The sequence below is a fragment of the Heterodontus francisci genome, unplaced genomic scaffold (genome assembly GCF_036365525.1).
Source record: "Heterodontus francisci isolate sHetFra1 unplaced genomic scaffold, sHetFra1.hap1 HAP1_SCAFFOLD_124, whole genome shotgun sequence".
Taxonomy (NCBI): Eukaryota; Metazoa; Chordata; class Chondrichthyes; order Heterodontiformes; family Heterodontidae; genus Heterodontus; species Heterodontus francisci.
Genome location: NW_027140322.1, coordinates 4,400,667 through 4,423,839, shown reverse-complemented (window position 1 = coordinate 4,423,839; position 23,173 = coordinate 4,400,667). Strand labels below are relative to the sequence as shown.

The 23,173-nt window shown below is 42.4% G+C and overlaps 1 protein-coding gene across 1 annotated transcript in view; it reads left to right on the top strand.

The window, feature by feature from the left end:
* The first annotated feature begins 13,973 nt into the window (after positions 1 to 13,973).
* The window catches only part of LOC137359237 (deleted in malignant brain tumors 1 protein-like), a 31,551-nt gene continuing 22,351 nt past the window's right edge, over positions 13,974 to 23,173 (top strand). The window contains exons 1-3 of the mRNA XM_068025297.1: positions 13,974 to 14,096; positions 21,202 to 21,234; positions 22,088 to 22,402. Of these exons, the coding sequence (XP_067881398.1) occupies positions 14,051 to 14,096; positions 21,202 to 21,234; positions 22,088 to 22,402 (394 nt within the window). The 5' untranslated portion in view covers positions 13,974 to 14,050. The remainder of the gene's footprint in view (positions 14,097 to 21,201; positions 21,235 to 22,087; positions 22,403 to 23,173) is intronic.

The following is a 23,173-nucleotide window of genomic DNA, read 5'->3' as shown; positions in this document are numbered from 1 at the left end:
ACATATCTATATAAACCTTTACAGTCAGTTTTTATGTTCCCCACAAGCTTGCTCTCATTCTCTATGTTCCCCTTCTTAATCAATCCCTTGGTCCTCCTTTGCTGAATTCGAAACTGCTCCCAATCCGAAGGTTTGTTGTTTTTTTCCTAGCGAATTTATATGCATCTCCCTTGGATCGAATGCTTTCTCTAATTTCCCTTGTAAGTCATGAATTGGCTACCTTTCCCGCTTTACTTTTGCGCCAGACAGAAATAAACAATTGTTTCAGTCCATCCATGCACACTTTGAATGTTTGCCATTGCTTTTCCACCGTCGTCCCTTTAAGTAACGTTTCCCAGTCTCTCATAGACAATTCGCGCCTTATACCTTCATAGTTTCCTTTACTAAGATTCAGGGCCCTCGTCTCAGAATCAACTATGTCACTCCCCATCTTGATGAAGAATTCTATCATATTATGGTCGTTCTTCCCCATGGGGTCTCGCACAACCAGAGTGTCAATTATTCCTCTGTCATTACACAATACCCAGTCTAGGATGGCCTCTTGCCTAGTTGGTTCCTCAACGTATTGGTCCAGAAAACCATCCCGTTTATACTCCAAAAATCCTCCTCTATAGTATTGTGACTAATTTGATTTGCCCACTCTATAGTTTGATTAAAGATACCCGAAAATACAAATGTTCCCGTAATACATGCTTCTCCAATTTCCTGTTTAATGCCATTCCGAACATCACTACTGCAGTTTGGGGATCTATATAGAACCCCCACTAACCATTTCTGCCCATTAGAGTTTCTCAGCGCTACCCATACATATTCCACATCGTCAGAGCTAATATCCTTCCTGATTATTGCATTAAAAAGCTCTTTAACCAGCAATGCAACTCCAACACCTTTTTCTTTTTGTCTGTCCTTCCAAAATACTGAATAGCCCTGGATGTTCATTTCCCATCCCTGATCACCTTGCGGCCATGTCTCCATAATCCCGTCTGCATCATACTCGTTTATATCTATTTGCACGATTAATTCATCCACTTTATTGTGAATGCCCCACGTGTTAAGGAACACAGCTTGTTTTTAAAACATTAGTTGGCACCTTCCCACTATTTTTCACTGTGGCCATGTTTGATTCTGGCGCTTGATTTCTCTGCCTTTCACTTTTCCTATTCCTCTTACTGTCTTTTGTCCTTGTCTTTGATCGTCCCTCCTCTGACTCTTTGCAAAGGTTCCCATCCCACCGTGTGTTTGTGTGTGTGTGTGTGTTTGTGTGTATCTCTCTGTCTGTGTGTTTGTATATCTGTCTGGCTCAGAACCTGGGGTCTGGTCGGTGTGTGTGTGTTGCTCCCTTTGTCAGTCTGTGTATGTGGTTATATATCTGTCTCGCTCAGTGCCTGGGGTCTGATCGGTGTGTGTGTGCCTGTGTGTGTGTTTTATCAACCTCTTTGCTGGTAGATTTGCTAGTGCTGTTGGGGTTGGGGGGTGGAGTTGCTGTTGGGGGTGAAATAATTTGGCAGCGCAATGATATAAGACTGGAGGTACAGTCGGGATGATGCACAGTCAAATGAAGAAGAAAATATAAATCAGTTTGGAAGGCAGAGCAAATACAGACCTGTTAAGGCACGAGCGAATAATGCAAGGATGGATTGCATCTATTTTTTTAATGCGAGGAGTCTTACTAGCAAGGCAAATGATTTGATGGCATTAATTATTAGATGGGATTTTGATATTAATGCTATCACAGAAACATATTTTTGGGAATGGCAGGACTGGCAGCTCAGTATTCAAGGGTATAGAATCTTCAGGTGAGACAGACGAGGGGGTAAAAGAGGAGGTGGCATTGCACTGTTGATCAAGGAGTCAATTACTGCAGTAAGGAGGGATGATATCTTAGAGGGATCCTCAAATGAGGGTATATGGGTAGAAGTTCAAAACAAAAAAACTGGCAAACACTTGGCTGGGAGTGTACTACAGGCCTCCAAACAGTCAGGGAGAGATAGAGGAACAGATACGTAGGCAAATCTCAGGCAGGTGTAACACTGATAGGGCTATAGTAGGGGAGTTCATGTTCCAGCAATATTAACTGGGATATTCTTTGTGGAAATGGCTGAATGGGGGCGGAGTTCTTAAAATGCATATAGGAGAGTTTTTTGAGCCAGTACGTAGAACGTCCGACAAGACAAAGGGCAGTACTGGACCTAATCCGAGGGAATGAAGCTGGACAAGTAATAGAAGTATCAGTGGGGGAGCATTTCGGGCTTAGTGGTCATAAATCTGTAAGATTCAAGGCAGCTATGGAAAAGGACCAGGAGGGACCGGAAATAAAAGTACTGAATTGGGGGAAGGCCAATATCAATATGAAAAACAGGATCTGGCTAAAGTGGACTGGGAGCACCTAATAGAAGGAATGACTACATCAGGCCATTGGGAGTCATTCAAGGAGGAAATAGTGAGAGTTCAGAGCCAGCACGTACCCGTAAAGATGAAAGGGAGGTCTAACAAACCCAGAGAACTCTGCACGTCAAAGGATCTCGAGGATTGGATCAGGAAAGAAGGGGGCTTGTGGCATATTTCGAGCGCTGAAAACAGTGGCGGCCATGGAGGAGAATAGAAACATAGAAAATAGGAGCAGGAGTAGGCTATTCTGCCCCTCAAGCCTGTAGAATGTGTAGGGAAAGGAAAGGCCCAAGGCGTTTTATAAGTATATTAAGGGCGAGAGGATAACTAGGGAAAGAGTCGGGCCCATTAGGGACCAAAGTGTCAATCTGTGTGTAGAGCCGGAGGATATAGGTACGGTTTTAAGTGATTAGTTTTCATCTGCTTTGACGATGGAGAAGGAGCATGTAGGCATAGATATCAGGCAGGGGGATTGTGATACACTTGTACAAATTAGCATTGAAACGGAGGAAGTATTAGCTGTTTTAGTGGGATTTAACGTGGATAAATCCCCAGGCCCAGACGAGATGCATCCCAGGCTGTTATATAAGGCAAGAGAGGAGATAGCAGGGGCCCTGACACAAATTTTAAAATCCTCTCTGAAAACAGGAGAGTTTCCAGAGGACTGGAGGCCACTGAATGTGGTACCATTATTCAAGAAGGGGAGCAGGGATCTGAAAGATAATTACATCAGTGGTTTGGAAACTATTGGGAAAAACATTCTGAGGGTCAGGATTAATCTTCACTTGGAGAGGCAGTGATTAATCAGCGGTAATCGGCATTGCTTTGTCAGGGGAAGATCCTGTCTAACAAACTTGATTGCAATTTTTCGAGGAGGTGAATAGATGTGTAGATGAGGGTAAAGTGGATTCTGTAGTCTACATGAACTTCAGTAAGGCTTTTGCTAAGGCCACGCATGGGAGATTGGTTAAGAAGGTAAGAGCCCATGGGATCCGGGGTAATTTGGCAAATTGGATCCAAATTTGGCTGAGTGGCAGGAGGTAGAGGCTGATGGCTGAGGGTTCTTTTTGGGAGTGCAGACGTGTGACCAGTGTTGTACCGCAGGGATCTGTGCTGGGACCCTTGCTGTTTGTAGTGTACATTAAAGATTCAGATGTGAATATAGGAAGTATGATTAGTAAGCTTGCAAATGGCACTAAAATTGATGATATTGTAAATAGAGAAGAAGGAAAGCCTTAGATTACAGGACGATATAGATGTGCTGGTGAGATGGGCGGAGCAGTGGCAAATGGAGTTTAATCCTGAAAAGGTGATGCATAGGAGGGCTAACAAGGCAAGTAAATATAAAATGGATGGTAGGACCCTAGGAAATAAAGGGTCAGAGGGACCTTGGTGTACTTGTCCATAGATCATTGAAGGCAGCAGCAAAGGTCGATAAGGTGGTTAGGAAGGCGCATGGGATACTTGCCTTTTTTAGCCAACGCATATAATATAAGAGCAGGGAGGTTATGATGGAGCTGTATAAAATATAAGTTAGGCCACAGTTAGGGTGCTGTGTACAGTTCTAGCCTTCACCTTATATGAAGGATGTAATAGTACTGGAGCGATTGCAGAGGGGATTCACCAGGATGTTGCCTGTGCTGGAATATTTCAGATATGAAGAGAGACTGAAAAGGCTCGGGTTGTTTTCCATAGAGCAGAGAAGGCTGAGGGGGGACGTGATTGAGGTATACAATATTCTGCGGGCATTTATAGGTTAGATAGGAAGAAACGTATTCCTTCAGCTGAGGGATCAATAACCAGGGGGCATAGATTTAAAGTAAGGGGCAGGGAGTTTAGAGGGGATTTGAGGAAAAGAATTTTAACCCAGAGGGTCGTTGGTGTCTGGAACGAACTGCCTGAAGATGTGGTAGAGGCAGGAACCCTCACGACATTTAAGAATTATGTAGATGAGCATTTGAAACGCCATAGCATACAATGGTCCGGGCCAAGTACTGGAAAGTGGGATTAGAATAGTTAGGTGCTTGATGGCCAGCACAGACACGTTGGGCCAAAGGGCCTGTTTCTGTGCTGTATTACTCTATGGCTCTCTGATTGACCACCGCACAGTCCCTCTGGAGCCAAGGTCCTGTCTTTACATTGAGGTACACTCACCATTGTAGAGCGTGGCACTGCCACCTTGCTATATGGCAGAGATTGCAAACAGATCTAGCAACTCTAAGCTGGGTATCCACGAGACGCTTTGTGCCATAGGCAACAGAAGCAACAGCAGAATTATATTCAGCCACAGTGTGTAACTTCATGGCACGGCATATCCCCCACTCTACCATGACCATCAAGTCGTGGGATCAACCCTGGTACAATAAGAATGTAGGAGGGCTTCCGAGGAGCAGCACTAAGCATACCTAAAAATGAGGTGTCAGCCTGGTGAAGTTACAACACAGGACTACTTGCATGCCCAGCAGAGGAAGCAACATGTGATAGACAGAGTTAAACAATTCCACAACACACAGATCAGCTCCCAACCCGATGCCTTCCCCACCCGTATTGCCAACCATCCTGACTCCCAGGCCATCTCCAAAAGGATTGAAAACTCCAGCCTGTTGAATCAGGCAAGGCGTCCAGCCACAGAACACACCAGATAAATTAACTTGTAGAGAAAACAGGTAAGTCCTTTGGTCGATGAACTCCATTTTTCCCACAGTTCATATAAAACTCCTCACCACCCGCCACCCCCCCAATTCGCCCTCCCACACGCTTTGTGGACGCTCTTCAACCTACAAGCTAACAGTTAAAAAATCATTCTTGATACTGTCCCCACTCACTTGCCTGGATGAGTGCAGGTCCAATAACACTGAAACAGATCTGCAGTCCTGCCGCATCCAGTCACGAATGGTGGTGGACAGATGATCAACTAACAGGAGGAAGAGGTTCCACAAATATCCACATCCTCACTAATAGTGGAGCCCAGCACTTCAGTGCAAAAGACAAGGCTGCAATATTTACATCCATCTTCAGCCAGAAGTGCAGAGTGGATGATCCATCTCTGCCTCATGCTGAGGTCGCCAGCATCACAGATGTCAGTCTTCAGCCAATCTTATTTACTCCACCTGATATCAAGAAATAGCCGAAGGCACCGGATACTGCAAATGTTCTGGGCCCTGACAATATTCTGGCAATAGTACTGATAACTTGTGTTCCAGAGCTGGCCATACGCCGAACCAGGCTGTTGCATTACGGTTACAACATTGACATCTACCTGGCGATGTGGAAAGTTGCCCTGGTATGTCCTGTCCACAAAAAGCAGGACAAATCCAACCTGGCCAATTGCCGCCTTATCGGTCTACTCTCGATCATCAGCAAAGAGATGGGAGGGGTGATCAATCGTGCTTTCAAGCAGCACTTGCTCAGCAACAATATGCTCACTGACGCTCAGTTTAGTTTCCGCCAGGGCCACTCAGCTCCTAATCTCATTACAGCCTTGGTCCAAACATGGGCAAAAGAGCTGAATGCTAGATGTGAGGGGAGCGTGACTGCTCTTGACATCACGGCAACATTTGACTGAGCATGGCATTAAGAAGCCAAAGCAAAACTGGAACCAAAGGACATCAGAGGGAACGCTCTCCACTGGTTAGAGTAGTATCTAGCACAAAGGAAGTTGGTTGTGGTTGTTGGACGACAATTATCTCAGCACCAGGACATCAGTGCAGGAGTTCCTCAGGGCAGTGTGCTCGGCTCAACCATCTTCAGCTGCTTCATCAATGACCTTCCCTCCATTATAAGGCCAGAAGTGGGGATATTTTCTGATGATTGTCCAATGTTCAACCCCATTTGTGACTCATAATATACTAAAGCAGCCTGTGTTCATATGCAGCAAGACATGGACAACTTCAAGCCTTGTGCTAATGAGTTGCAAGTGACATTCGCACCAGACAAGTGCTAGTCAGTGACCATCTCAAACAAGAGGTAATCTAACCATTTCCCCTTGATGTTCACTGGTATTAGAATTGTTGAATCCCCCACTATAAATACCCAGTGGATAACCGTTGACCAGAAACTGAACTGGACCAGCCAGGTAAACACTGTGGCTACAGACACAAGTCAGATGTTAGGAATTCTGCCGCAAGTAACTCATGTCCTGTCTCCCCAGTGCCTGTCCACCATCTACAAGGCACATGTCAGGAGTATGATGGAATACTCTACACTTGCCTGAATGGGTGCTGTTCAAACAACACACAAGAACCTCGACACCATCCAGGAAAGCAGTCCGCTTGATTGTCACCCTATTCACAACCTCCAGCATTCATTCCCTCCAACACAGACACACAGTGGAAGCAGCGTGTATCAAGAACAATGTACACTGTGGTAACACACCAAGCACCTACCAAAGCCGCTACCCATATTACCTAGAAGAACAAGGGCAGCAGATGCAGATGAACACCACCACCTTAATATTCCCCTCCAAGCCATTCACCATCCTGACTAAGAACAAGACCGTCGTTCCTTCACTGTCGCTGGATTAAAGTTCTGGCACTCCCTTCCTTACAGCACTGTAGGTGTACCTACACCCCAAGGACTGCAGCAATTAAAGAAGGCAACTCACACCATCGCAAAGGCAATCAAGTATGGTCAATAAATGCTGGTCTCGCCAAGGATGCCCACTCCCCATGAATGAATAATAACAACAAGAACAAAAAATCTCTCCTGCTCTCCGTCCGATCACACATCTTAATTTTATTTCTGCTTGCCGCCTCCTTTTCACTTTGGAAAAAAAACTATTACATGTCTAACCTTTTCCAGTTCTGATGAAAGGTCACAGACCTGAAATGCTAACTCTGTCTCCACAGATGCTGTCAGATCTGCTGAGTATTTCCATCACTTTCTAATTTAACGTCAGTGTTTATTAGGTTGCCTGAGTGTCACATTATTAACAGGGATCCCAGAAAATGACAGTGTTGGCAGAGAGATCCTCAGATCTCTACTTTCATACTGCATTCGCTTAAGTATTTGAAAAAGTCTGAGGAGATCTTGCATGTGGAACATAATTTATCCAGGTTCATTGCTGAGTATCAGTGCTTACTGCAATTTCCTTGGTTAGTGCTACCATTTCTCAGTATGTTCATGTATAAGTGCCACTGTTTTCAGGATCGATTAGCTCCTCACAGATACGAGAGATTGACCCAAATATCTTCAATCACCACCATTCTGTGCGTGTGTTTCAAGTTTCTCTGACAACCAGTTGCTGTCAACACCCTTGGCTCATACTGAAATTGTCAGTCTGTGATATCTGCAAAACACACCTCAGGGGGACAAGTCTATCATATTGGGAAAGGACCGGACATATCCTCAGAAACCAAAGAGTGGGTGGCAGTATTGTGGGGGCTTTAAATTGTTTCAAATCATTTTTGTCTAGATTGACAATGCGGTATGTGGAATTATTTTATTAAATGTCCATTTCTGGGGAGTTTTTGTTTCATTCTATGTGAGATCCGGAGGAATTAATCATTTGAACATTTTCTACCTGTGATAACTTTACAGTGGCTGCTCAGCTGTGTTCATTTATTGATCTGTTTTAGTTCTTCAGACTCTTTTTATTACCCAGATTTACTTTCATTCCCAGAGAAATCAGGCTGACATTAAATGTTATTTATTGGGGTGCAGTGGACAATTTATTGAAGCAACTGTCTACCTTCAGATCCCCTCTTTGAATTGAATCACAGCAAGTTAACTACTGACATTGACACAGGCTGCATTTCCAGTGATCGGATCGCAGCGAGTTAACACTTTACATTAACACAGGCTCAATCCTCCTGATTGTATTTGATTCTTAACAGTATTCCTGCTTCATGAACCTGGACAGGCAACATCACATGGGTTCTTCTATTTTAAATTAAAACCTCAGCGAGAATTGATGCTTTGGTGCATCTGACTTTGCTGATTGAATTGGACTCAGAGTGATTTATCATGGCCTGTTGATATTGTGTGTTATACATTTGGAAATTGTACACAGATTACAGATATTCTGTGCTGTGATTCAGTATTTGTGATAAGAGGTACGTTTACTTGCAGACACTAAGCTGTCAAATATTTCCAATGAATTAATGATATTGCCCAGAAATTCTTCCCCCGATACTTTGTCCTTTTGGATTTTAAACAACGTAATTTCAGATTCCGAGTTTTAATATGCTGCTGCAGTATCTTGACATTACAGAGCAGCAGGCAAGAAAAACGGAAGCAGAGAAATCACCACAACGCCAGGTGCTTCCTCTCATTTCAACAGAACAGAAAAACACACAGTAGCTGTTCTGAGGCTCTGCAGACTGTGAGCTGCTTTTCACATATTTCGGCAATGGAAAGCCGTTCCTGACTCCAAGTGATCACCTTCCAGAAAACAGATTCCTTTGTTTTAGAGGAAACACATCACATCCCTCCCTGTATAGTTCAACGATGGTGAACATTCACAACTTATGATGACCACTCAGTGTCTCAGTGTGTTCTGCGTCTCTCGACAGTCTCAATTAGAGATCACATTTCCTCAAATATTTGGCAGTTTTCCCAATAAAGCTGCACAGTCCTTATATGGAGTGCAGCAGTTTTGAGAGGAATGTCTCAGATACACTCTGCTGTTCGACAGTGGGCAAATACAGCAAAACTGAGCAGAAAAGCAGTGATTGCTGTATTGCTGGTAATGGTGGTAATGGTAATCGAGGTGGCTGCCCTGGGCAACAAGTCAACATTTGACCAAGTGTCTGCCGAAGAAGATTACTTTCCTGATCCCATCATATTCCCATTTGCCACTCTCTCCGAAGTTATTTATCTATTGTGTGTATGTATTTATATTCAATTGCAACCTAACCACATTCCTCTATGACATCAACTTCTTTAAAAAGTCAAAATATTGCAGATGCTGGAAATCTAAATCATGAACTGAAAATGTTAGAACTACTTAGTAGGCGAGGTAGCATTTTGAGAAAGAGAATTTTCTTCAGAACAGGAAAGGTTTGTGCTGTAACAGTGTTTCAGTAAGGACAGAGGCTGGGAAAATGGGAACAGAGGAAGGAGATAAAGAGAGAAACTGTGATGGGGTGGAAGGCAGTCGTGATTAAATGAAGAACAGAATCATTACCAGAACCTGCTGTCAAAAACAAATGGGGGTAGTAGTTCCCACGTGTTTATTTTTGAAGTTGATGCTGAGTCAGAAAAATTGAAACAATGTAGGCGGCTGAACACAGAGGGGTCAGCTCTGAGTGGGACAGGGAATTGTAATGGCAAGTGAATGGAAGCTACTGGACATAATGGAAGAACTCAGCAAAGCAATTGCAGAATGTATGCTTCATCTCCATGGTGTTGAGGACAATTGTTAAGAATTAATGCATTGATTAAACAAAAACAAAAATACAAATAAATCACTGTTTGTGGTCCTGACAGTTGAAGGAGAGAAGGTGAAAGGGCAGGTCATGCATCACCAACACTTGCCTGGGGAGGTGACATTGGAAGAGTAGTGGGTGTTTTGAGTGAAGGAAGAGTGGGTCAAGCTGTACCTTCAGAATGCTGAAAATAGAGCAGAGGATGTCTGGTGGGAGCATTGTGGTGAAGTTGGCAGAAGTGATGGAGGATATTTCATTGAATGTAGAATCTGGTGGAGTGAAAGTTGAGGGTAAGGGCAACTTCATTATGGTTAAGGAAGGATGGAAGGAATGATAGTGGAACTGGAATGGAGAGGTTCAAAGGCCCTTTCAGCCACGGTGGCATAGAGCTAAATACACTTCATTCTAAAGCACACTTCTAACTGGAGAAGAGTAAAGGAGAAGGTGGAAAACAAGATCAACAACTTCTTATTTATGAGGTGTCCTTACATAGTTAAAATTTCCAAGTCATATTATCAAACACAATTTGATAGCGAGCAGCGTTAACAGATATTATGTCAGATGACCAAATGCTTCGTCAAGGTGGTAAGTTTTAAGCAGCATCTTAAAGGAGGAAAAATATGTAGAGAGGCAGAGTTTTATGGTGGGAATTCCAGAATTTCGGATCTTGGCAGATGAAAATAAGACCACCAGCGGTGGAGTGATTAAATTTGGGAATGCTCAGGTATCCGGAATTGAAGGAGGACAAATATCTTATAGGGCTAAAAGAGATTACAGAGACTGGGAGAGAAGAGCTCATGGGGAGATGATAAAATAAACGTGGGAATTTCAATATTGTTAAGGTGCATGACCAGAAGCTAATGCGATTGCAGAGGTGATGGATGAACGTCTCCTGGCGAGAGTTGTATATAGGCAGCAGAGGTTTGGATGTCCTCAGGATGACTGAGGATGCAAACAGGGAGGTTGGCCAGGAATGCATTGGAATACTCAAGTCTAGAGGTGAAGATGGGGAATTAAATGCTGCACTCTCTGGATGAAAAATGAATTGTCAGTTAAATGAAAAGAGAAAGGAGGGATTCATTACAAATTCCAATTCAAGAATATAATCTCAAACCAAATAGAAAGCAGAGTGTACAGGGAGAATTGGAAAAGAATACAAGAAGGACAAAGGGAAAGCATAGAAAAGATTAACAGCTAACAGTAAAGGGGATCAGAAATCTTGTAAAACATATACAAGTAAAAATAAAGGAATGGTGCAGCCGATTATGGAGAAGCAAATAAATATTCCTGTCGAGGCAGAGGGCGTGACTGAGGTACAGAATGAGTAATTTGCAACTGGCTTCAAAAAAGAAGAGGCTGAAATTAATGTCGCAATCGAGGAGAGGGAAGTAGAGATCCTGCATAGGATAAAATAGATGGGAACGCGTTGCTAAACAGTTTGTCAGTAAATGTCGACAACACCCCTGGTCCAGATGGGAAGCATTCTAGGAGATAAAGGAAGCTGGGTAGAGATAAGATCAGCCCTGACCACAATGTTTCAATCCTCCTTGTATATCGCACTGGGGCCAAAGGACTGGAATTTGGCAAATGTTTTCAAAACGAGAGGAGAGGGTAAATCTTGTGACTGCACGCTAATCTGTCTAACCACAGTGAAGGTTGAGAGATCTACTAGAGGCCTTCATCAACGACAAAATTAATTCTCACTTGCAGAAGCATGGGGTAAGACGAGAAAACCATCTCGGATTTATGAAAGGCCAATTGCGTGTAACTTAGCTGATTGAGTTCTTCAATCAAGTAAGAGGCTGAAGCAGGCTTTGTGTATGTGGGCATCCAAAAATGTCGAAGTACCTCATAACAGACTTATTCAGAAAATGGGAATGCATATTATTAAAGGGACGATGTCAGCTCGAGTAGTCGATAGGGTAAGAGAAAGGAGGGAGGGAACAATGGTGAATGGATGCTCTTCTGACAGGCGAGAGTGGCTGTTGCCGGGTGTTGGTCTTAAGACTACTGTTTTTTCTTTCTACATGCAAATTACATAGACTTGGGATTAGAATGTATAATTTTTACATTTGTGGATGGTGAAAAACATGGCTCTGCATTAAATCGTGAATATTATTATAGCAGACTTCAGGGTAGACAGTCTGCTGAAATGGACAAATCAACGGTAGATGCAACTTATTGTGGTCAAGTCAGAAGTGATGTTCATTGTGAAAACATCATGTCAATATAACATAAATAGTACCATTTTCAGGAGGTGCAAGAACAGAGGGACAGGGGAATGCATGTTCATAAATCTTTAAGGATTGCAGGGCAAGTAGAGAAGCTAATTGAGAAATTGTACGAGATATTTGCTTTGAAAATGGGGTTATTGAATTCAAACATAACGGGCATCAAGCTACGACTTTATAGATCAATTGTTATGACTCAGTTGTCCTCCTGTGTGCAATTCCGGGCATGAATACCTTGGAAGAATTTCAAGGCCCAGCAAAACGTACAAGTGAGGATTATCAAGAAGGCACCACGGGTGAGGGAATTCATTTACATGGAGAGAATTCAGGAGCTTGGATTTTTCTTATTGGAGCATGGAAAGTTCAGTGGGATAGAAACATAGAAAATAGGAGCAGGAGTAGGCCAATCAGCCCTTCGAACTTGCTCCGCCATTCATTATGATCATGGCTGATCATCCAACTCAGTAACCTGCTCCCGCTTTCGTCCCATGCCCTTTGAACCCTTTAGACCCAAGAGCTGCATCTCACCCCTTCTTGAAAACATACAATGTTTTGGCCTCAACTGCTTTCTCTGCGAGCAAATTCCACAGGCTCACCACTCTCTGGGTGAAGAAATGTCTCCTTAACTCTGTCTTGAAAGGCTTACCTTCATCCTTAGACTGCGACCCCTGGTTCTGGAGTCCCCCAACATCGGGAACATCCTTCCTGCATCTACCCTGTCAAGTCCTGTTAGAATTTTGTAGGCTTCCATGAGATCCCCCCTCACTCTTCTGAACTCCAGCGAATATAATCCTAACCGACTCAATCTCTCCTCGTACGTCAGTCCCGCCGTCCCAGATCTAACAGAGTTCAAAATAATGAGGGGTTATGGTAGAGTAAGAATGCGGAAATTATTTCCCCTCATGACTACGTTTGTCATCAGAGATCATGGTCAGGATTTTACTGGCCCCCAGAGGCGTGATTGGAAGCCAGGAGGGGTGGGGAGGGGGCATAGGGAAAAGCGGTGTGTGGCTAGGGATTTGGCATGATGGGGATCCCAGCGCTTCCCCATCGTCCAGTGATCCCGGAGGCAGGATAGGCCAACAACAGCCTTCTCGTCCAATGGCAGATTGACGATCTTAAGTGGCCGATTAAGAGACAATTATGGGATCATTCCACCGCCGCTGGGATCTTACCAGCAGCGATGTCCTCCACCACATGGAGAGGACACCTTGAAAAACGAAGCATTCTCCCTGTGGCCTTGTGGGTGGGGTGGGGCGTTGCCTCCTTCATGGCCAATTTGTGACGCACAGAGCACCCCCACCAGGAACCAGTTCATTCCCCGGGACCTCCCTCCACCTGCACCACAAGAAAACCGCCCAGGCCCTCTCACTGGGGCCTTGCGTACTTGCTCTGGTGACCCTGCCTCACCTCCCTCTTCTCTGCAGTTCCAGAGATGGGCCTGGGTCCGAGACCTTCTGCAGAACCGGCAGAATAACTAGAAAGGTAGTGAAGAGACATTTCTTCACTCTGAGGCTTGTTTAGATCTGGAAAGCACGACCCGAAAGAGTGATGAAATCAGATTCCAGAGGAATTTATAAAGACAATTAAACAAGTGCTTGCAATGGAATAATTTGCAGGGTTACGAGAAAAAGCTACATATGTGACAATAAATTAGACAGCTCTTTCAAAGGGACGACTCTGACTAAAGTAGCCAAATGGCCTTTCCTGTGCATCTATGAATCTAGGATCTGGACGCCAGATCAGTGATTCATTTACTTTTCACACTGTCACACGTCATTATCCTCACAGGATAGGCTGGTAGTTGGAACCTGGGTTCATTTTATCCATTAATGGTCACATTTCGTCTCATTGGTTTATTTTACCAGCTTGTAATTCACGGTTCACACAAGTCAAAATCTATTGGTTATTTGGAAGGAAACATTGGTTTCTGCAGGAAACTCTCTCAAAGAATTAATTTCCACAACAGCCAAAGTTTCAGAAGCTGCTGTAAGGAGCTCTCAGTGTCTGAGAACAGCGTTCGGGTAATGTTCTGTTCTCATCGCTGTACCCAGCGCTGGAACGATGATGCGAACCTTCCTGACCCTGTCTCTACTGCAGCTTTTGAACTGTAAGTTACAGATTATTGAATGCATTATGTTATTTACTGATGCAATGATTATTATTACAAGATATATATTATTAATCTAATTATCATCTTGAATACAGAACAAATTCAGGAGATTTAGAAAGTAAATAATGCTTTATACATTTTAATTTTCTTGTGTAGAGTTTAATGAAATATCGGCACTTGTTTATTGCCTTCTACCAGCCGCACGTGCAGAGCAGACAGGCGTTGAAAATCTCATTGGTCGATTTAAGCAGGGTTTGTTAGAATAAGAGCCATTGCGCTGTTAGAATAGAATATGTTAGTGTCTGAGATCAATTTACGGAAAATGGATCTGTTTTATTTACAGTTGTCATTCATTGGGATGGTATGAAATGGATACTGTGTAATATAATTTGCAGTAGTTTCATTTACTACAAATTTTGGATTGAATGCTTCAATTTTAAGTTCTTTCAACTACAAGTAGGAATAAACCTCCATTTATATAAAAAATGCGTTGCGCTTATCTAGCGCATTTTACGACGTCAGGACGTCCCAAAGGGCTTTGCTGTCAATTCGGTACTGTTTTGTCGTGTTGTCCATACTGTAATATAGGAAACGTGGCAGCCAATTTACACACAGCAAGCACCGACAAACAGCAATGTGATAATGACCAGAATACTTTTTTTGTGTGTGTGATGTTTTTTGAGGGATCAACATTCACCAGAGCACTGGGGATAATTCCCCTGCCCTTCCTCCAAATAGTGCACCTGAAAGGGCCGACGGAGCCTCGGTTTAACTTCTCCTCCGATGGAAAGCACTAGGGCAGTGCAGCACAACCTCAGTACTGCATTGGAGTGGCAGCCTAGATTCTGTGTTCAAATCTCTGGAATTAGACTTGAACCCACCATCTCCTGACTCAGAGGCGAGAGTGCTAGCAATTGAGCTATTGCTGACAGTAATATTGTTTTGGTTACAGCAAACGAGTTTGGAATATTCCACATCTAATTAACAGGTATTTTAAATTCCCAGTTGAATTTGTATCGAACACAAAGACTGCGGGAGTTTGTTTTATATTTCCCCCTGTGTTTCTTATACTCATACAGCCAGCTGGAATTGAAATTCTAATCTGATTATTTGAAGCGAGCCTGATAGAGGTAGAGCGCCGTCTTTGTTTGAATAGAGTGTATCAGAGTCTGGGTGCAATTTATCTCACTGAGTGTAGAACACCAGTCAAAACTACATTGACTGCCACCATGAACCGCCACACACATTTCTGTCACAGATGTTTCTCAACACAAGTGTTGTCTGCTCTCCTAGTGATACAGTTCATGAAACTAAATATTTTAAAATAATTTGTTCAATGTTGAAGTGTTACCTTCAATCTATAATAACTACTCAACTGGAGGTGGAACCAATATTTTTCAATTCGTTTTCATGATTAGTATAATTATCAAGAGCACTCTGCAAAAAATGATGTCACTGTAAGTTCCTAAATCATTGGGGAATTTGCTCTGTATTATTGATCAGTTAGTGATGATCTTCAAAATTAGTATCTTTTATATTAAATTAATTATTCTATTGCCTCCATTTTTTTGTACAGTGCCTGAAGATAGTTAAGTTTTCCCAATCACATATTTTCACACAGTGTCATGTTGTGTGTAAAGAGTTAGCGATATTGTTCTTTATGGTTGTTCCAACGGCTCGATATTTGTTGTTTTATTCCATTGATGATTCCATTCTGTTTCTCACTATTTCCCGTGAGTGTTTGGTTACATTTATTAATCTCTGTCTGTTACAAACTTTATTGGTTTACTGACAGGCCAGCTTAGTCCCAGTGTTATCAGATACTTGATGTGTTTAACGAATTGTATTTCCGTGAATATTAACTAATTGGATCGTAAAAGCCTGTTCTGTGGATTATTTAAAGAAAATTGTATTCAAGCCACAGAAAAGATAAACAATGAATTGCACATGACTCCCTGTATCCGTTTCTCCAATCGCTAGTTGCTCAGAATCATTTTTAAAAAGCAGGCATGCTTTATGACAAAAAACACTGTGATTCATTGCTATCATATGAAGCGAATATTGAAATAGTTTATCTCATTTGTAGAATTCACGTTGAATACGAATCTTGGGCTGTTGGTTTGATTTTACATTCCATCAATATTAAATAGGGAACAATTATCCATTCTTTTGCGATCAAAAAACATTGTTTTTATAATATCTTGCATCTTATTAACACGTCTTCTAAATTCCCAGGTGGGACATGTGCAGAATTTTGATTTAAATGCAAAATTGAAAACAAATATCGTGGCAATTTGTGTTATTTGGTCCTCTGCGGCACTCGTACCGACACAACTGACTGAAGTTGAAATTCTAAGCAGATTATTTAAACACAGCAATCTAGCAGTAGAAAGTGATCACAGTGAGAATAGAAGGTCTCGGTGTGTGGGGTCGATGGTAATGCAGGGATTATAGAACAGCAGTCAAAGCTAAATCTACTGCTGACCGAAGCCACGCGGGCATTTCTGTCCCAGTTATTTCACAGTAGAAGTGCTGTCTGACCCTGTGTGATATACTGAGTGGAACTGAAATGATTTAAATAGTTTGTTCCACGTTCGAGTGTTGTACATGATCTATAAATATTGTATAATGTATTAACTGTAGGCAGAACCAATATTATTTCAATTAGCATTAGTTATTACTGTCATTGTGAAGTGCCGTTCCCAAAGATAATGGTAATGAATATTCCAAAATCTCCGGACGATTTTCCATTTGTTATTGTTTACTTAATGATGACCTTGAACTTTAGAACTTTGTATTATAAATTCTCAACTTATTTCACATATTCATATGAACAGCGTCAAGTAATAATTAATATGACAGTTTCTCACTGTTTCCAGTGCGGGTTTGGTGACATTTGTTAATGCCTATCGACAGCAAATGCAGGTTCACGACAGGGAAACGCTCCCTTAATGTTATTACAGACTTCCATGATTAATTTTCTTTTGGTTTTGTGAAAGGGATTGCATTCTAAAATTCTGATTTTTAAGGTAATTTAAGAATATTTTCTGCAAGCCATAGGACAGAGAGAAAGTATGAAATCTATCTGACTCCCTGAAACTTTTTTTTAGCTATTAGCCCCAGATCAAAATCAATTTATGGGGCATGTGCATATTTATTTTGATTTGTCATTTATTGAAATCGTACAAGTGAATATTGAAACAGTTTCCTTAATTTATAAATTTGTCATTGAACACATTCTGTCCTGTTTGATTTTAAGTTCATCAAATTCAAATAAGGAACTGTTATTCATTTTTGTCGCAAAAAGCAAAAACGGATCTAATATTTGTCATCTGATTAATATTTAATTGCATTTCCAGAGATAATTTGAGTTAAATTTTGTTTTATTACCAAAATCAAACAGAAATGCGGCAAGAGTTGGTTTTATATTGTTTCCTATGGCTCTCGTACGGACGCAGCAGACTGGAGTTAAAATTCTAATCAGACGTTTAAAACGGAGACTCCTGCAAGTAGAAAGTAGTCAGTATTACAATCGAGTGTATGGGAGTCAGAACTGTAGAATACCGGGATCTGCATCCAGTCGACTCATCGCACATTGAGATTTCTGTCCCCGGAATTTCTCAGTGAAGTGCCATGTGCTGGAGAGAATTAGATTACATAGTTTGTACAGCATTTGGAATATTCAGAAAGGACAATAAATATTGTATAATATATTAGCTGGAGGTGGAATCCATATTGCTTCATTTGTACTGATTATTAATAGAGTTCTCGATTGTACCCTCCAGAAATTATGCTACTGTTTTCAGGCGATTTGGCGGATGAACAATTTTATTTCGTCACCGACAATCTTCAAAACTATGTCTTTTGACATTAAATCATGCTTTCTATTTCATATATTTATATGCACGGTGTTGTGTAATAATTAGTGTTTCTCAGTCTCTTTCTACATGACTCATACATTTGATGTAGTAATTAATATCCAGACGTATTTCTGAATCTCTTTCCACATGTCCCATACTTTGTATATGGTGCGATGTAGTGTTTAATGAAAGATCCGGAGTTGTTTCCCAATCTCTGGGAAAAGTTGGGAAAGTTGATCTGGGGCAGTAGATCATCCATGATCTTATTGAACGGTGGAGTAGTCTGGGTAGGCAGCATGGCCTAATCCTACTCCTATTAAATTATTTAATGTCCTTCCACATGTGCCATACTCTGGTCACCTTGTGGAACAAATCCTGAATTTGTTTGCATATTTAAATTCAACAGACAGTGCCCAGAGCAATTTGTCTCGGTACTGTAAATGTTCGATGCATCTTTGGTTATTTCGAACCGTGGTAACGTTTCTTCAGACACTAGTTGATGTGTTATGGAGATAGATGGCTAAACGTTACTGATAATAGTATTGACACACAGAATCCGGATTGTTTGAGATGAGTTCCTTCTGTCCGGTGCTTCACTTGTGAGTGTAAGCTACAATAACTGTAATTCTATCAATTAATTTGCTTCTCAAATCCACAAGAGCTCATTTAATTGTGGAAGTAGTTCAAATTGGACCTGAAATAGTTTGATATAATATAATTATTTTGATTCTTGACCCACCTAATAATCTGCTGTTCGAAGCGTTAACTCATACACTCTCTGCATTGACTCTATTTTGTATCCCCTAAACCACCGCTGTCCCTGGTTTTGTAACTCATTCAAGAGTTTAAATTCTGGGCTTTGAATATCCCACGTTTGTCCCGTTTCAGTTCACCTCCTTTGAGTTTATTGTTATTTATAATTAAGATTTCTACATTACTGTTTGTAGTAATACGGTACAATAGTAAGTTAACTTATGTATAAAATGTTAAAATAACTTAACAGTTTTGCACCAAACCCATTAGTCTAAACATCAGGAAGGTAACGGTGCAAACACTGAAATCTAAGGGGTTGGGATCCGGGAGTCAGTGACAGCGGGACTGTTCATGCCAGGACAACAGCAGCAGAGTTTTAGATCAGCTGAAGTTTACCTAGGGTAGGAGGCCGACCAGAAGTGTTTTGGAATAGTGAGTATATCCTCTGCATATATCGGAGATTTGAAAAACGGTACACAGAAATGCATTCAAACTTTTTCAAGAACAATAATGAGAGCAGTTAGAAACTGCGAGGAAGGATCTGAGAGCAAAATGGAGGAATCAGCAGAAATGAGGAGTAGTGCAGATAAATGGAAAAATAGTAATGATTGAGACAGGGGATTGACTGAACATTTCTCTCAGACAGTAAGAGATAATCTTGCCGAATAGACAAGTATGGGAATCTCGGTTAGAATTGTTTAGATTCATTTTCGGGATATGAGCTCGCTGGCCAGACAGAATTTACTGAACAACCCTACGTGGCCAGACAGGATGGCGGGGTGTTTTCTTGGGCCACTGTCGTCATGTTGGCGATGTTGTCATCCACCCATGTATTGTCTATCCATAGTTTCCCTAAGAGGGTGTTCGTGGGCTTTCTCCTTGAACCACTGGATTATCTGGAGAAAAAAATCCCACGTGACATGGATGGTTGCAGGCTGAAATGATAAATGCATGAAGAGTAGGGGAAATGAATGAGTGGATTGAAGAGGATTCACGGACTCTACAGAAACACTGAGACTGGAACCGTTTTTCAGTAAATACTGAAAGATTATTCCCCCTCGTCTGTCATTGGGCCACTGGAAATGGGGAATTTGTGGGAACTGACAATTACCAGGGAAAGTTGGGAGGAATGCTAAGGCTTCAGGACTGGGAGGAAGTCACACAGTATTTACATTACAGAATTAGGATCATAAAGAGAACAGTGAGATTGTAGTTGGGAAACAGTAACGCATTCAAGATTGCTCGGTCAGCACAGCTGAGGACAGGAATCGGTGTCCTGTTGTCCATAATATATCACCAGAGTATACAAAGAGACAATGATCCATGGGAGATATATTTTCACCAGGGAGTTGGGGCTCAGGTCAACACACTGTCTCTAGTATATAATATTGTGAATAGAAAAACACCTGGAGATCTGTGAGACACATTGTGATCAGGGGGATTGGGATCAGGTCAACACACCGTCTGTAGTATATAATGTTGAGAATAGATAAACACCTGGAGATCTGTGAGACACATTGTGATCAGGGGGATTGGGTACAGGTCAACTGACTGACTGAATTTTTGAAAAGCAGAAATGCTTAACCAGTAAAAGGGAGGAACATTGATCGAACATCATTAACGGATAAATAAATCGGGCACGTCGGCGAGGGCAGGTGACAAGACAATCAGAACAGCAGGAGCTTAGTAAGAAACAGTCAGCACGGAGTCAGCAGGCTGACAGACCGTTCATCTTGTTTTGTTTCGTTTGAGAAAGCTATATAATTTATTCAACGACAGAATAGCCCAATTACACGTTTACAGAAACTTTGAAAGTTACAGGTGGAAGAATTTGCAGTAAATTAAAAGGCATTGAAATTGACCACAGGATCGGAAAATCTTTAATTTATGTTGCCATCCCTTCTGGAACTTTAGATCGGAAAGCTGAATTCACTGACAGTGCCATCACCAGCGGGTTTAAAAGGGTATCCATCACCACCCGCTTCTCAGGGTATCTACATACGGGTCATCAATGATCAGAGCACCATCAGCACAAATTTAAAGAGCGATTGGGAATGGGAGTGGGACTAATTAGACAGCTCTTACTAAGAGACAGCATCGGCACCATGGGCGGAATGGCGTCCCTCTGTGCTGTTTCATTGGAAGATTCTAAAAGGGAGAGGACCATCACCATCGCCTTCTCAGAGCACCTTCACACTGGTAATACATGCAGCCCACCCACCATCAGCACAAGGAGAGAGTGTATCAGGATGTCAGTGTGTGTATATGTGAAAACAATTCTGGATATATTTTATCCCATTACCAATATTAATGTTGTGCAGAAACTGTATTTTCTGTTTTAAGGAATGAAATCACAGATCCCGATATAATTTCTTCTGCAAGGCACGGGAATAATGACCCTGCAGTTAGTTGTATTTGTGTTTTTTCTTTCTGACAGTTTCATTCATTTCTTGCCCTAGTGAACTCTAATTGTTAACTTCTCATTTCAGGCAGACCTGGGAACAGTAAGGCTGACCCGTCAGGTAATCGCCCTTTATTTTCACACTATCTGCTTTCTCTCTGCTCTAATCCATCCCATTAAATATGAAGCTTGGGCGAAAATCTCAGCATTTTCTTTGATCACGGATTAACCCGCTGCCCAGTTGAGAGTCAGAAAGGGAGGGTGTCCCTCATACTGTGACTGAAGATCTTTAATTTTAGCTGAGAGATGACTGCTGCCTTCATGCAGAGGGACAATAACTGAGGGTCTCTGAAGAGCAGAGTGTGAACGATCAGCTCCACTGACACTGCTGCCGGTCCAAAGGACCAGCTAACCAATCTGCACTGACATCAAGATCACATCACCATCCAGCCCTGTCTTCATTGGCTGTACTGGGTGCGGGTGCAATTTCCTCTGCTCTTTCCTGGTGCTGGGATCTCACTGTGTTCGTCCAATGAGTTCTGAGCGCGTGAACATGTGATCATTACAGCCACGCCCATCTCCCCACTTCTGCAGGTTCGAACTATTCTGAGCCTGTCCCCACCCAGTTCTCATTGGAGCCGCTGTGTTGATGGGGATATCCGGCTGTCTCCCGATTCCCTGCTCGTTTTCACCGTGTGTTAGTATTTCCCTTCCCTTTTTTCGTGTGTAATATATACTCTGATTTTTATTAGTGTTCTGAGTGCAGACTGATATTCCTGTCAATTCATACCTGGTGAATGGGGAGGGTCAGTGCACTGGGAACCTGTGGGTTTAACACACGAGAACCGCTTGATATTTCTGATATTTTAAAGAGACGGAGAAGCTGAGACTGGTGAATGGGGAGGGTCCGGGCGCTGGGAACCTGTGGGTTTAACACACGGTAACCGCTTGATGATATTTCTGATATTTTACAGAGATGGTGAAGTTGAGACTGGTGAATGGGGGCAGTCGGTGCGCTGGGAGAGTGGAGATTCACTACAGGGGGCAGTGGGGGACTGTGAATGACTATCTCTGGGACCTGCCGGATGCTGCTGTTGTGTGTCGGGAGCTGGGCTGCGGGACCGCGGTCTCTGCACCGGGACGGGCTCACTTTGGGGAAGGGTCCGGACCCGTTGTGACGGCGAATGTAAAGTGCGGCGGGACCGAGGCCTCTCTGCGGGACTGTGAGTCAGCTCAATGGGATCACTATTCCGTTTCACACTCCAATGATGCCGGCGTCATCTGCTCAGGTAAAAATCTTTCTCAGTCTCTCATCTCCCGCCGCGGCTGATAGCTTCTGTGAAGAAGTGAAAGTAAAACAATCCGGGACGGTCCATACCCGGAAAGTCAGATGATAATAATTCCAGTAATCTCTGGTTAGAATTAATGTTAATATTAGGATCACTGTTTAAAATTATATCATTAGTATTATATTTAATAAACATTCTCCACCGGGAGCAGCCAATACCTGATAGTCAGCACATTCACAATGCTGACAGAGCAGTTTCCATTGAGATTTTCCCCAGATCCGCAGTGAATTATCTGAACGGCTGGAAATGTCATAACCTCAATCCAACTCTCCATTCATCAACCCAGCCGCTGCCGGGCATGTACTGTCAGCCCAGCTGTCCACCTGCAATGAACGCTTGGCCTCAGATCTGATATAGCACACAGATTGTGAAGTTGAGACTGGGGAGCAGGGAAGGGAGGGAGGGAGGGAGGTTCCTCAGCCTCGGGGAGCTGAAGTAATGGGTCCGCAGTTATTGTGGGTATCACAAAGATAACTGCTCTGTAAGATCCCGCAGCTGCCTGTGCATTGCCATTTACATTTTGGCAAATATTGAGAAAGTGAAATGCACAGAATATTAAACAAAAGAGATAACATAGTTCAGGAAGCAGTTGCAACGATTAAACTCAACATCATTGAACTATTGGAAGAAAAGCGCCGAGTTTACATGAAATCCTGACCAGTTACTGTCAGGAGGATAGTGATAGACTTCAAGAAGACAAAGAAAGGCTGA